Source organism: Mytilus californianus, unplaced genomic scaffold (assembly GCF_021869535.1).
Source record: "Mytilus californianus isolate M0D057914Y unplaced genomic scaffold, xbMytCali1.0.p SCAF_3, whole genome shotgun sequence".
Lineage (NCBI taxonomy): Eukaryota > Metazoa > Mollusca > Bivalvia > Mytilida > Mytilidae > Mytilus > Mytilus californianus.
Genome location: NW_026262679.1, coordinates 100,396,594 through 100,409,805, shown reverse-complemented (window position 1 = coordinate 100,409,805; position 13,212 = coordinate 100,396,594). Strand labels below are relative to the sequence as shown.

At 33.7% G+C, this 13,212-nt stretch overlaps 1 protein-coding gene across 3 annotated transcripts; it reads right to left on the bottom strand.

Moving 5' to 3' along the window:
• Nucleotides 1-9,666: 9,666 nt before the first annotated feature.
• Nucleotides 9,667-12,441, bottom strand: LOC127733596 (uncharacterized). Of its 3 annotated transcripts, XM_052242929.1 has the most exons (4): nt 11,932-12,441; nt 11,455-11,514; nt 11,188-11,310; nt 9,667-9,769 (listed from the first exon to the last, which is right to left on the bottom strand). In XM_052242929.1, exons 1-3 carry the CDS (start codon nt 12,410-12,412, stop codon nt 11,198-11,200), a joined length of 654 nt encoding a protein of 217 aa, XP_052098889.1. In that variant the 5' UTR covers nt 12,413-12,441; the 3' UTR covers nt 9,667-9,769; nt 11,188-11,197. The 3 variants fall into 3 exon arrangements, 1 of the variants encoding a protein (XP_052098889.1); XR_007997134.1 differs by lacking the exons at nt 9,667-9,769; nt 11,932-12,441 and adding an exon at nt 11,614-11,719 and having other exon boundaries at nt 11,294-11,310; nt 11,491-11,514; XR_007997133.1 differs by lacking the exons at nt 9,667-9,769; nt 11,188-11,310; nt 11,932-12,441 and adding exons at nt 11,348-11,364; nt 11,614-11,719 and having other exon boundaries at nt 11,491-11,514.
• Nucleotides 12,442-13,212: the final 771 nt, after the last annotated feature.

Sequence of the window (13,212 nt, the reverse complement as noted above, 5' to 3'; positions counted from 1 at the left end):
CATGACAATAACACCAATAATTCGAGATTAAAACTAACAACTATCAACAAGATCAAGTGTTATAATATTATTTACATGGTGTGTTAGTGACCTAATACGATATATATATGGGGTCAGTAAATCCCATATGGGGTGAGAGCGAAGCTCGAATCCCCATATGGAATTTACTGACCCCATGTATATCGTATTAGGTCACTATAGCACACCGTGTAACGAATTTATCTTACCGACTATCTTCACATGTGGTATTTTGACTAGCGGCCTATCAAAGTGATCAAGTCCGTCTTCAATACTTAGTATTAAGATCCTACTTCCATTTGTCTATACAGAAAACAAATGCCAACAATAGCAACTTTTAAGCTTTAAATTTGTTTTATGAATTAATTTCAATCGTTCATTACATGTATTATAATTACTTCGTCTGTTGAATCCTTTCAGATTTCTTTTTTTATTTTGAAAGGGAAGTAATCCCGTCATGCCAACAATAACAACTTGTTAGCTTTAATTATGTTTTATGAACTTATTTCAACCTTTCATCATCAATTTCTTCGTCTGTTGAATCCTTTCAGATTTTTCCTCAACACCCTGTTGTTTTTATGAAGGGTTGTGGCATGGCATCATTTTTGTTTTGAAAGGGAAGTAACTCCTTACTAACCCCATATGGTAACTAACCATGTATGGTTGCTAACCCTATATTTTTTAGTACACCCTATATCAAATATACATAGTCACCACGTGTAGTCCTTTAACCAATCATATCTTTATAAATCTATAGGAGGTGAGATAATTTATTTTATTGAAGTGCCACATAATATGTCGACAGAGTTATATCCAAAGCATATGATTATACATTTATACAGGGATAAAATAAGACTCACACCTACCCAAAATTGACTTATGAAGCACTGTACATATATTTTTTAAACTTAAAAAAAAAACTAAAATACAAATCGTGACCATATGATAATAAAGATTGATATGAGAATAACAAATGCAACTGAGATTTAAGCTATTTTTTTTAAAACTAAGTAAAATATTATGAATATTTATATATATTATATAACTAGGAACCGTTTTATTTCCTGCTCCAGAACTCTTTTATATTTTATTTTTAAATTTAGATAACGTTTCAGTTTTTCGCACAGATATGTCTTATCTATTACATTGCCTAATAGTGGATAGAATAAATGAGTCAATACTTGTCGGAAGTCTACATAAAGGTAACATAATATCGTCACCATTTCTTAAAGGATATGTGGCTGTACTTTGTATTAATAGTGAAGTCAAATCACAAAGATAATTAGGGGCATTTCCACTAGTAGGGTTGTAAAACATTTGGTCGGGTCTAGGAAGATAGATGCACCATGAGCGTTCATAGACCTATTCAGTTTTTTTAAATTTTAATTTGTATCAGCATGTCGCAGCCTAAATCCAATTTGAAAGATAATTCACGTCTTCTTTTTCTTGATTAGCCCATTTGCCTGGCATACTAGTAATCATCGAATGAAAACATTAGTATTTTACAGTTGTGTTTCCAATTTCACGGTAGTTCGGTCATTTGGTTAACATATTCGCAGAGAAATATTTTAACAATGTTCAGGTCACCATTAATAACGTGGCCAGACGAATTATATTTGAATGAAGAAGTAGCACAGGTGCAATTAGGAGGTTTTAAGACTTGAAGTCGTCAATATTGAGAGCATGCAACACGTGTTTAGTCGCAATATGTGCGGTATGGGTATACGACATGATAGGAACAGACTAATTTTAAAAGTAAAGAGGTATTTTCGATTGAACTGATTTACATATGCCTAAATTGATGGCATCGAGACCTTTCTTGGCTAAGGAAAGTTTTAAGGGCATACTATACAGTTTTGATCCCACAGTGAATTTTTGACGAAAAATTTGCATACAAGCCATTTTTTACCTAGTCAATTCAAATGTGTAATAAAAAAAATATACCTTCATGTGCTACTTTTAGAGATAAATGGGGTTGATATTTTGGATATTTAATCAAAATTTCGATTTCTTGGATTCTATCCTATGGACGGACATACCTACCTTTTTTTCAAAAGATAACATGCGGATTTTTGTAAAAGCATTTTGAATATCTTCTTTACATAACAGCGCACTCTAATTTTGTGCAACAATTCTTTGGAAATAATTCATATTTATTAAATTTTCATGATTTAAGAGGAAATAAACCTGCATTTTTTGCTGTATATTTATCTAATATAAAAAAAAAATGCATCAGTGATTTCTTCATAAAATTTGTACAAATAATCTTCATATATAATCATAATCAAGCCAATTTGAAATTTCATTTTTTTTTTAAAGACGGGTCCATGTACTCGTTTTTAAGCTTATGGTTAAGATCAGTCGAAAAATGCATCTTTTCCCGATATGTCACAGTTTGACGTCGTAAAAATAAAATTTTACGTTAACAACGTCATAATCTCCCCTGTAACACAGTGCCATGTAACAGTAAAAAAAGATAGTTTCAATGTTACCTCATTTCCATGCCAACTGGTCTGAAAAGTCTGTAATGTTCAATGCTAGCTGAAAGATTGTATTAGTTTAAATGGGGATTTGTGTAACAGTGGTTTTCAAACATAATTTGTACAGAAAATGAAGTTTCGAATGGAGTAGTAAATATACCTTCGTGCAATTTGATCAATAACCAACGGCTTCTGTATAAGATGCAACATTCATGACAGCACGTGCTTCCCATGACAACATCGAAACAATGCAAAAGAGATCATGGTTGTAGCAAAAAATGTAATTTTAAGAATGGAATGCTTCTTTTTGTAATTCAATAGGATTGTAAACGCGTTGATAGTGCGCAAATTTTATTATGTGCTTCGGTCAACGCTTTTACAATAATAAAATTCCAAATTCATAAATGGTTGCCCTTGATGTATTCATATTCATAGTCCAACCATCGAATTCCGCTATATACTTTAACCGTTCATCTTCTTCACGTAGATAGTATTTGGTTAAAATGTTCTATATTTTGATCTTTTGCAGAATTCTATTCTGTAGCCATATCTATATGCAAATTTCACATGATGACCATCCGATGCCGTTTACCACTTTTAAAAATGAATGGTTATCAACTGTATTTTTCTCTCGATTAATTTGATAAATAAAAATTATATAGATCAATAGAATTTGTAAAATATGGGTGAACTGGGCATTTATTTTGACGTTGGACAAGCTTCTTTGATCGTTATTTTCTTATGAATATTCGAAAATAAGGAATTTGACAATAACAGTCAAAATGTGTATAACTCCAAAAGGTGTTTGGCCTATTTTAAAATATTATCTTGGATGTGTTACCCTTTCAAAAATATTTAAATGAGACAGTAACTAAACAATACAAATAAGCCAGCAAAGACATATGTAATAAACAATTTGTATTTCTACTGTAATCTTCAGCTTTTAAGTTTCCATAAAAAGTTTTTTTCTCTTTTATATCAAAAGAGTATAAATGTAAAAGTTTCAAATGTTTTGATTTTGAATTATTATTGTTAAAAAAAATTTTTTTAATTTTATTCCAAGTTTCAGTTTTTCAAACGTAAAATTATAAATTCATGCTATTTCACATTAAAGAGTTTTTGAAGATATTGATCATCCTACCTTATATTATAATGTTGTAAAGGCCTTTAACATTGAAACATGATTTTTTCGTGGTAAATACTTCATGGCCTGTGCAAAATACTGACGATTTCAATTAAATGTTATGCTGAGACGTCATGAATATAAAAATAAGAAGATGTGGTATGATTGCCAATGATACCAACTATTCACCAGGTAATTTCGTAAATGTAATCAACTATAGATTACCGTGTGGTCTTCAACAATGAGCAAAACTCTTACATTATAATACCTATAAATGCAGTCTGATTAATGTGCAAAACTATAAATTAAAAACAAATACGACAAACAGCGACCAACGACAATCCCTGAATTACAGGCTCCTGACTTGGGGCAGGTACATACAGAATGTGGCTGGATTAAACATGTTTTCGGTCTCTCAACCCTCCATTAACCTTGAACAGTATTGTAACAGTATTACTATACCATAAAGAACAACTGTAAAAAAACAAAGACACAAAGTACCGATATAAGAGTACATGCTGTTACTGAAGGCTAGTTCAAAGATAATTACAACTAATGAATAAATCTTTTCCGAGACAAATATTAATCAGTACATATCTTTTCCGACATACATATAATAACTGGGGAATATTGTATGTCAATAGTGTAATTGAGATGTACTATTATTGATTTGTTTATTTAAATTACATGTTACTTTCTTTAAACTGGTTATATAAACAAACAAATTGTATTTTGTATACATGTGTATTTCAAACGATTTCGTAAAACGTTTGTTTGATTCTGATCGGATTGATCTGGTCATTGTTTATCAATACGTAGGTAACCAGATCAATCCTAGCAGAACCAACAAGTTTGAGCTTTTTAAAAAGCTGTGGACTGCTTCGCTCTATCCTAATTTAAGGTAATACGTGTGCATGTGGTTGTTGATTTAGTATTGGAAATGTGGCTTTTTTAGATATTGATTGATATAAAATGGATGTCAAAGACTTGGAATATCAATTTTTGTATATATATTAAGATGAACTTTTCTAAAATTTTAAACTGGCTGTTCAGTGTTGCACGTTATACACCCATGCTTTTTAAAAAAAAATTCGATTTACTTGTTGAAATTTAAAACATTTACAAAACACGATTCGAGGTGTGCCTATCTGGAGGTGTGCCCAGATTGGCAGAAGTTATAAAATACAGATAATAGATATAAGAAGATGTGGTATGAGTGCCAATGAGACAACTCTCCATCCAAGTCAAAATTTATAAAAGTAAACCAATATATGCATTTTTGTAAACATTGTATAGGAACATTGTTTAGCTAAACAAATCGTGCATTTGACAGATTAACGAAGCAAATAAACAGGTGTTAAAAACATTGATATTTCAGTGTGCAATATTTCCATAATAAAACGAACATGAATTAATAACACTTGATCGGAACTGAAATACACATAGTTAATTTTCCGGCATTTGATGTCTTATCCTGAGACGAGAAAAGTCTGTAATTCTTTATCTCATTTAAGCCAATAGCTGTTGCTGTATCTCAGCCGAATCATAAAGCAACCAATCAGAATCTTTATGTGATAAGTAATTATTTCAAGATGGCGTGTATATCGACTGAAACTAATAGCTCCGCACCGTGATGCGAAGCAACCAAAACATATGTACATAACAATCTAACTTTTTTCACACTTGACTAGCTAATACAATTCACTTATGTTTTCCTTTTAATTTTTAGTGAAATTCATAATCATTATCTTTTTTATCCAGGAAATAAATAGAAATTTTATTCATAGCACATCTCCCGAAAAAGCTCAGCCTCATTTTTTTGTTATTTCCTCTCAAGAAAACCCTCCTTAGAATGTTTGCTTTATCAGGATTGTTACCTGCATAAAATCACTAGTGTTATCATTCCTTCCACAAAAACACTAGTGTAATCATTCCTGGTTTAAAAAAAAAACATTATTGTAAACATTCCTGGGTTAACAAACACTAGTTAATTTTGTCAATGATTTACATAAATTACCTATGCAAGTTTTAGTTAATTCAAATATCCCCCCAAAACACCAAGCCTAATTTTTTATATATTTCCCCTTCAAGAAAACCCTCTTCAGAATATTATGGCGAATGTTGGATATTTTACACTAGACCCGGATTAAAAAACCTAGTGCATTTTTGTTGGTGGACATAAAACACTAGGAATTTTCTTCCTTCGGATAAAGTACACTGGCGGAATCAAACCACTGTTATATACAGGCGATTTGTTCCGGAATTAGGACAGCATCCCTTCCTGAGCTGCTTCGAATATTTCTATAAATCATTTTCTACAGCATGCTGGACCAACAACAGTAGATGAACAAGTTACATCATAGTCGGACAGACTGTTAATGACTATGAAGATTGAAGAATGTCAACGAGTGATATAGGTCTGAAATATCTCTTTTTTTAATTCATCACAAGTTTTAACTGCAAAAAAAATCTTGTTTTCTTCTAGTCCAGATAAACATCTTTTTTATATCTCGCACTCTTAGTCTGTCCTAGAATATAAGACTTCGTAGGTCCATATCGTTGAAAGCAAATGATATGGACCTACGAAGTCTTATATTATAGTACCACCCGCACTCGTAGAAAGACATTAACGCAAAAAATGGACTTTCAAGACCTCAAAATTACTTGGACGAGTTTAATTTTCTTCTGCTGTTTTTACTCGAGAATAGTTATCTTTAAGAGATATTAACGATGAGTGCTTGACAAAGATGAGTTCCAGTACCATGAATCCGGGTCCGTTCGCCCAAAATCATTCACGTTCGCACCCCACACGTTAGCACCCCAAATGTTCGTAACCTTTTAAAATTTTAAATATAAATGCTAAATGTAACTTATACAGAACTGTTCATGACTTACGAAAATGTTTCTCGTAAGATTTTTTTGTGAAATGAGTCCCGGATATTGCTATAAAATAAAGATAATAAGGTTTTTTTTTATTGTTTTAAAAAAAAGTGACATTCTAAAATCGTAAACACGTTTCAATTATTTTTGACGAAATGAATAATAGGTATTGTCATGATGATGAAAGGCAAAATTCACTCATCTAAGATTTATAAAATAATGGCGGAAGATACAAACAACAATAATACTATATTAGCTTTGTAAGTACCAATTAACAGTTATCATAAATAATTAACATTTAAGAATTAATCATCTAATCACTAAAAAACAATTTTTCATTTAGAAAATTCACGAATAATTATTTTCCTTATTGATTAAACCTGTACTTGAATAAAAATAAGGTGCGAAGGAATCCAGAGGACGAATGTGTAGGGTGCGAATGTGTTCTGGGAGCGAACGGACCCGATACCCAGTATCACATATCAATCTTGATTTCTTTTTATGCCCCTACAACTGAAAATTGTCTGCCCGTCTGTCTGTCCGTCCTTCCGTCTGTTCTTCCTTCCGTCCGTCCCATTATGGGTATATAGTAATTCCAGATAACTCCTCCTACAGGTTGAATGCTAGGTATTTTTCACTTTGTTGGCTATTTGTACATATATTGAAGGTGTGCATGTGGTCAGGGTTTTGATTTTTATTGATATTTGCTCTTTTGGGAGATAGTTGAACTTTGTAATTTTTGGAGTATAAACTTGCATAAGAGGTACAAAGCGTTTCCGGATACTAGTAACTCCTTCTACAGTTTGAATGCTAGGAAGTTATACTTTGCTGGCTGTTTGTACATATATTGAAGGTGTGCATGTGGTCAGGGTTTTCCTTTTTATTAATATATGCTCTTTTGGGAGATAGTTGAACTTTGTCACTTTTTGGAGTATTTACTTGCATAAGAGGTGCATAGCGTTTCCGGATATCATGGCTCCTCCTATAGTTTGTATGCTAGGACGTTTTCACTTTGCTGGCTGTTTGTACATATATTAAAGGTGTGCATGTGGTCAGGGTTTTGATTTTTATTAAAATTTGCTCTTTTGGGAGATAGTTGAACTTTGTCATTCTTTGGAGTATATACTTCATTTAGCGGTGCATAGCGTTTCCGGATAACTCCTCCTTCAGTGAACCATAGACCTATGTGCTCCCATGCTCAACTTTGTGTATTTTAAAATAACACTTTGCATCTGCGGGGCATCATTTGCTCTTCATGTTGTTAATAAGCTTTAGATTTTCAAATATTTTGGCCTCGAGCATCACTGAAGAGACATTGATTGTCGAAATGCGCATCTGGTGCAGAAAAATTGGTACCGTTTATGTTATTACTACCACTGGGTCGATGCCTCTGCTGGTGGACTGATAGTCCCCGAGGGTTTCACCAGCCCAGTAGCCAGTACTTCGGTACTGGCATGAAAATACGGATTTTGTGTTATCAAAATTTGCTGTTAAAATTTTGGAAATTATTTAAAATTAAGGAATGTATCTCCCTCATGCAAAGCTCTGATTCCTTGCCCAGCTTTGGCTATACTTTTTGTCCTTTTTGGTTTATTGCTCTTCATGTTTTTAATAAGCTTTAGATTTTCAAATATTTTGGCCTCGAGCATCACTGAAGAGACATTGATTGTCGAAATGCGCATCTGGTGCAGAAAAATTGGTACCGTTTATGTTATTACTACCACTGGGTCGATGCCTCTGCTGGTGGACTGATAGTCCCCGAGGGTATCACCAGCCCAGTAGCCAGTACTTCGGTACTGGCATGAAAATACGGATTTTGTGTTATTAAAATTTGCTGTTACAAAATTTTTTAATAAGCTTTAGATTTTCAAATATTTTGGCCTCGAGCATCACTGAAGAGACATTGATTGTCACAGTACTATGGTATACTTTGTTACAACTTCAAGAAGCCAAATAACACTAATAACTTTCTTATTAATAAAGCAAATACTTATAGGATAGGGTGAAAATCAATGTTAGTTCCGACAAAAACTTAAAGTGTTCAATCAATAACCTGTTAGGATAAGTTCTTTTATTTCTTTGTTCAAGTTAGTAGTTTTCCTGTCCGTACATGCAGCTGGACTGTGCAGGTTTTTTTTATTGCGTGTTATGACGAAGGCAAAATGGAGGTTAGTGCACAAATGCATTGTAAGACAGTTTTAACTCTACCACATATACAAATCAGACTGTCTGGACCATGAGTTGTTCGTTATGGTTTGTATGTATTCGACGTCTAGTCTTTTTTTATTTGTATGCCCCTATGTTTTTCGGTCTGTGCGTCCGTTCGTCCGTCCGTTCGTCCGTCCGTTCGTCCATTTGTCCGTCTGTCCCGCTTCAGGTTAAAGTTTTTGGTCAAGTTGAAGTCCAATCAACTTAAAACTTAGTACACATGTTCCCTATGATATGATCTTTCTAATTTTAATGCCAAATTAGAGTTTTGACCCCAATTTCACGGTCCACTGAACATAGAAAATGATAGTGCGAGAAGGGCATCCGTGTACTATGGACACATTCTTGATTTATTTATTAATTTTTTTTTTTTGGGGGGGGGGGGGGGGGGGGTTGTATTTTTTGTATTCTTTTTTTTTGTGGGGGGGGGGTACTATTGTACTGTTCAATATTTTAAGCAATTGGTATTAAACATCTTATGTATTATTGACTTTTTCTTTGGACGCTCATTATATGTGCAAAATAGAATTAATATTTTATAACTACTTTTGACCCATCAATATACATAGATAGTTACTTTATTAGATGGAAACACAAATTAATCTCATAACCAAAGATGTGTTAAGTTAAAGAAGTCTTGCGGTTATTCAAATAAGCAAACGTTTTTACCTGCAGTTGTTTTCTTTCTTCCTTGTGAAACACGTTAGTGTCAGAAGATAAGTGATTGTTTTGCGACATCGTGTACGTTATTTTTTCTTCTAACTATTGCACAAATCTATTCTTCTTACATTTATGGATTTAAATTTATTCATTATTACAAACTTATGTATAGGAGACGACTATCTAAGTAGTAATAACTTGTGTCTGGTCATATTTGCATAATTGCAAATAAAATATGGTAATAAAGAGAGAGAGAGAGAGAGAGAGAGAAATACAGTAAACAAGAAAACAGCAAAATAACAAAGAACATGTTTTTATTACGACAGTAACGAATTAAATATATGTACAAAATGAGCGGGCGAGTGTAGATCTTCATCGGTTTGATGCATGTACTCTGCTTCTAAAATAAAATAATAACAACTGTTTTCGCGTATCTTTATAATTATAAAAAATAAATAATATATATTAGTAATGTAAATTATTGAGTAAACATTTGGTTTTTACGGAAGAATGAGAGTATTCCGCATGCTTGGATTGCAAATAATCGGGTTTTTCACATGAATTAACAAATTTGGATTTAAAACTACATTTTATTTGGACTATTCATTAAGACGGGGAACTTTGTTTTATTGCATCTTACCAAACAACAACCAGGGCCTGGTTTTCGAAAATACTCAAAGACATGTCCTAAGAAAAGATTTTAGGACTATCATAGGACCTTTCCTAAATCAAAGCTGTCTTAAGATAGCATTTATAATCAGGATGGTCTTTTGACAATACTAAGTTATATTTAACTTCTATTTAAAGGCATTCTTGTACATGATGGTGGTGAACTATATAAATCTTTTTTATTTAATCATAAATATTATATATCATTTACTTTGATAATAACACTATGGTTATTATATGAAAAACAGTGATAATTTATAAGATGATTAAAAATTAGCATAAACATAGAAGAAATAAATAAATAAAAGTTATTTGTTCCATGAAATGCAATGATATCGTAAGAAAAATACATCTTTAAAAATTCAAATGTTGAATTGTTAATCGGAGCATTTGTTTAAAAATATGCCTTTAATCTAAAAGGATAGTCAATTCCTTTACGCTAAGCACACCACACTAGTAATACCATAATACAAATCACCAGTGTGTTGTTTAAATGAAGTTGTTGTGGTTGCATATTAGTGATATACTATAATATAACATAATATTTGAAATGTTTTGTTGTAGTTTGATACAATAACTTTTGGTTTCAATAAAAGAATGTAATAATATATATTTATTTTGCCGAAAACACAAAACAATTTACCATCAGTGTTCTATACGGCGAATCTTTAATTGTTTGTGGCTCGCCACCGCGGATACATGTATTTTTTCATTGCTATGATTTTAAAAGTAGTTGTATATGTGTTAGTTCTTTATATATGTTTATAAAATGTCATGTATGTTAATTGTTTTGACTCAGGGTTAGACAGTGTAAGCTGTTATTACTAGTGGTTTGTGCTTAGCGTAAAGGAATTGACTATCCTTTTTTATTAAAGGCATATTTTTAAACAAAGGGCTCCGTTTAACAATTCAACATTTTAATTTTTAAAGATGTATTCTTCTTACGATATCATTGCATATCATGCAAATTTGTTATTTCACTTAAATAATCATCGACGTATTTTATAGGAGTAACACGACGACCGTCGCATGTGGAGAAGGATCTACTTCCCCTACTATGACGCCACTTATGTGTTTTGAATGTCCCCTGGGTATCTCCCAATCCCTTTTTATTTGTTGTATAAGATAATGAACAATACAGATTATTACCTGAAGCTGTTTAATATGCCTTGTAACCACCTTTTCCTCCATGTCCACCACCTCCACCACCACTGACAACAACACTGTTGCCATATCCACCATATCCTCCTCCGTTTCCATATCCACCATATCCTCCTCCGTTGCCATATCCACCATATCCTCCTCCGTTTCCATATCCACCATATCCTCCTCCATTGCCATATCCACCATTTCCACCAGATAAAACAACGACCTGTCCGCCACCATTTCCCCCTCCGTATCCACCTCCGTTTCCACCGCCATATCCTCCTCCGTATCCACCTCCAGATCCACCGCCATATCCTCCTCCGTATCCACCTCCATATCCACCGCCGTTTCCATTACCTCCTAAAACAACAACTTGGCCACCCTTTCCACCATTGCCATATCCTGAACTACCACCTCCATATCCACCACCATATCCACCTCCATATCCACCACCATATCCACCGCCATATCCACCTCCATATCCACCATTGCCGCCGTGTCCTCCACCACTTACAACAACAAATCCACCTTTTCCACCTCCGTTGCCATATCCTCCTCCGTTGCCATATCCTCCTCCATATCCTCCTCCGTTGCCATATCCACCACCATATCCACCTCCATATCCACCATTACCGCCGTGTCCTCCACCACTTACGACAACAACTCCACCTTTTCCACCTCCATTGCCATATCCTCCATATCCTCCTCCATATCCTCCTCCGTTGCCATATCCACCACCATATCCACCTCCATATCCACCATTGCCGCCGTGTCCTCCACCACTTACGACAACAACTCCACCTTTTCCACCTCCGTTGCCATATCCTCCTCCATATCCTCCTCCGTATCCTCCTCCATATCCTCCTCCAAGATTCAAATTACCACCTTTTGATCCGACTGGAAGGTACGTGCTTACTGATCCATATCCACTGCTTGATCCGTATCCTTGATTACCATAACCAATATTACTACTGGATCCATAACCACCATGTCCTCCACTAACAACCATGACATTGCCGCCGCTACCAAAGCCGCCACCATATCCATAGCCGCCACCATTTCCATAACCGCCTGATCCATATCCCCCTCCGTGTCCTCCACCACCACCACCCCCTCCAACAACCGTAACTACGCCACCTGCACCTCCACTGCCATAGCCACTGTTATAGCCGCCATATCCACTTGCCTGGGCAGCGGCTATCAAAAATGCAACAAATAATGGGACCATTTTCAATCAAATGTTTCCCTGCAAAACAAATGTCATATTTTATTAATTCATAATGATTTAATGATGAAAATAAATGCAAGGGAAATAAATTAGTTTCACAATAGTATGTTCCCAAAAGACAATTCTTTGAGGAGCGATTTTTAAAGGTGTATGCAAGATTCGTATTTAAAGAACGTTTGCAATTAATCAGTAAACGATACGACAAAAGCAAGTATCTGGCTCTATAACTATAGAAATTAATCAATATTTTCAAATTATATACTAAGACGTCATCAAACTTTCTAAATTGACATATTTGACCTTGAAATACACATAGTCTATGGCAAAACCGAACATGAACCACAACTTTGACCAAAAATATATCCACATCACATCATCATTGTATGATGAATGCAACATGTATGTATTATTTTTCTAGTAAAAAATATAATTTCAACATTAAAAATTAAAATCAGTTTATAAAGAATTCGCAAAAAAATATTTAATTGGAAAAAATTTGTGAGCACATGCAAAGAGACTATCCAAACATAAAAAAATTTTAAGGGCAAAATGTCTTAAATGGAAATATGTTGTATAATTCTCTGAAACAACAACCTTACATATTAAAAAAAACATACTATTATATATGAATTCATCCTTCTAATGATTACCAATAGGATCCAAGGATCCAAGGATGTATTGTCACAATCGACAAAAAAAAATATTTAAAACTTCTTGAAAACCGACAGACAAGATAAGACCATATGTACTTCTATAAACTTATCACTATTTAATTTATTATTTTTTTAAAAGCAGTGTAA

Excerpts from the sequence above, each read along its gene's own strand:
- LOC127733596 (XM_052242929.1), bottom strand. The coding sequence starts at position 12,412 with ATGGTCCCATTATTTGTTGCATTTTTGATAGCCGCTGCCCAGGCAAGT. Across the intron at positions 11,515-11,931 it reads CGGCAATGGTGGATATGGAG|GTGGATACGGAGGAGGATAT; the intron begins GTGGATATGGTG and ends GTGGATATGGAG. Across the intron at positions 11,311-11,454 it reads ATACGGAGGAGGATATGGCG|GATATGGTGGATATGGAAAC; the intron begins GTGGAAACGGAG and ends GCAACGGAGGAG.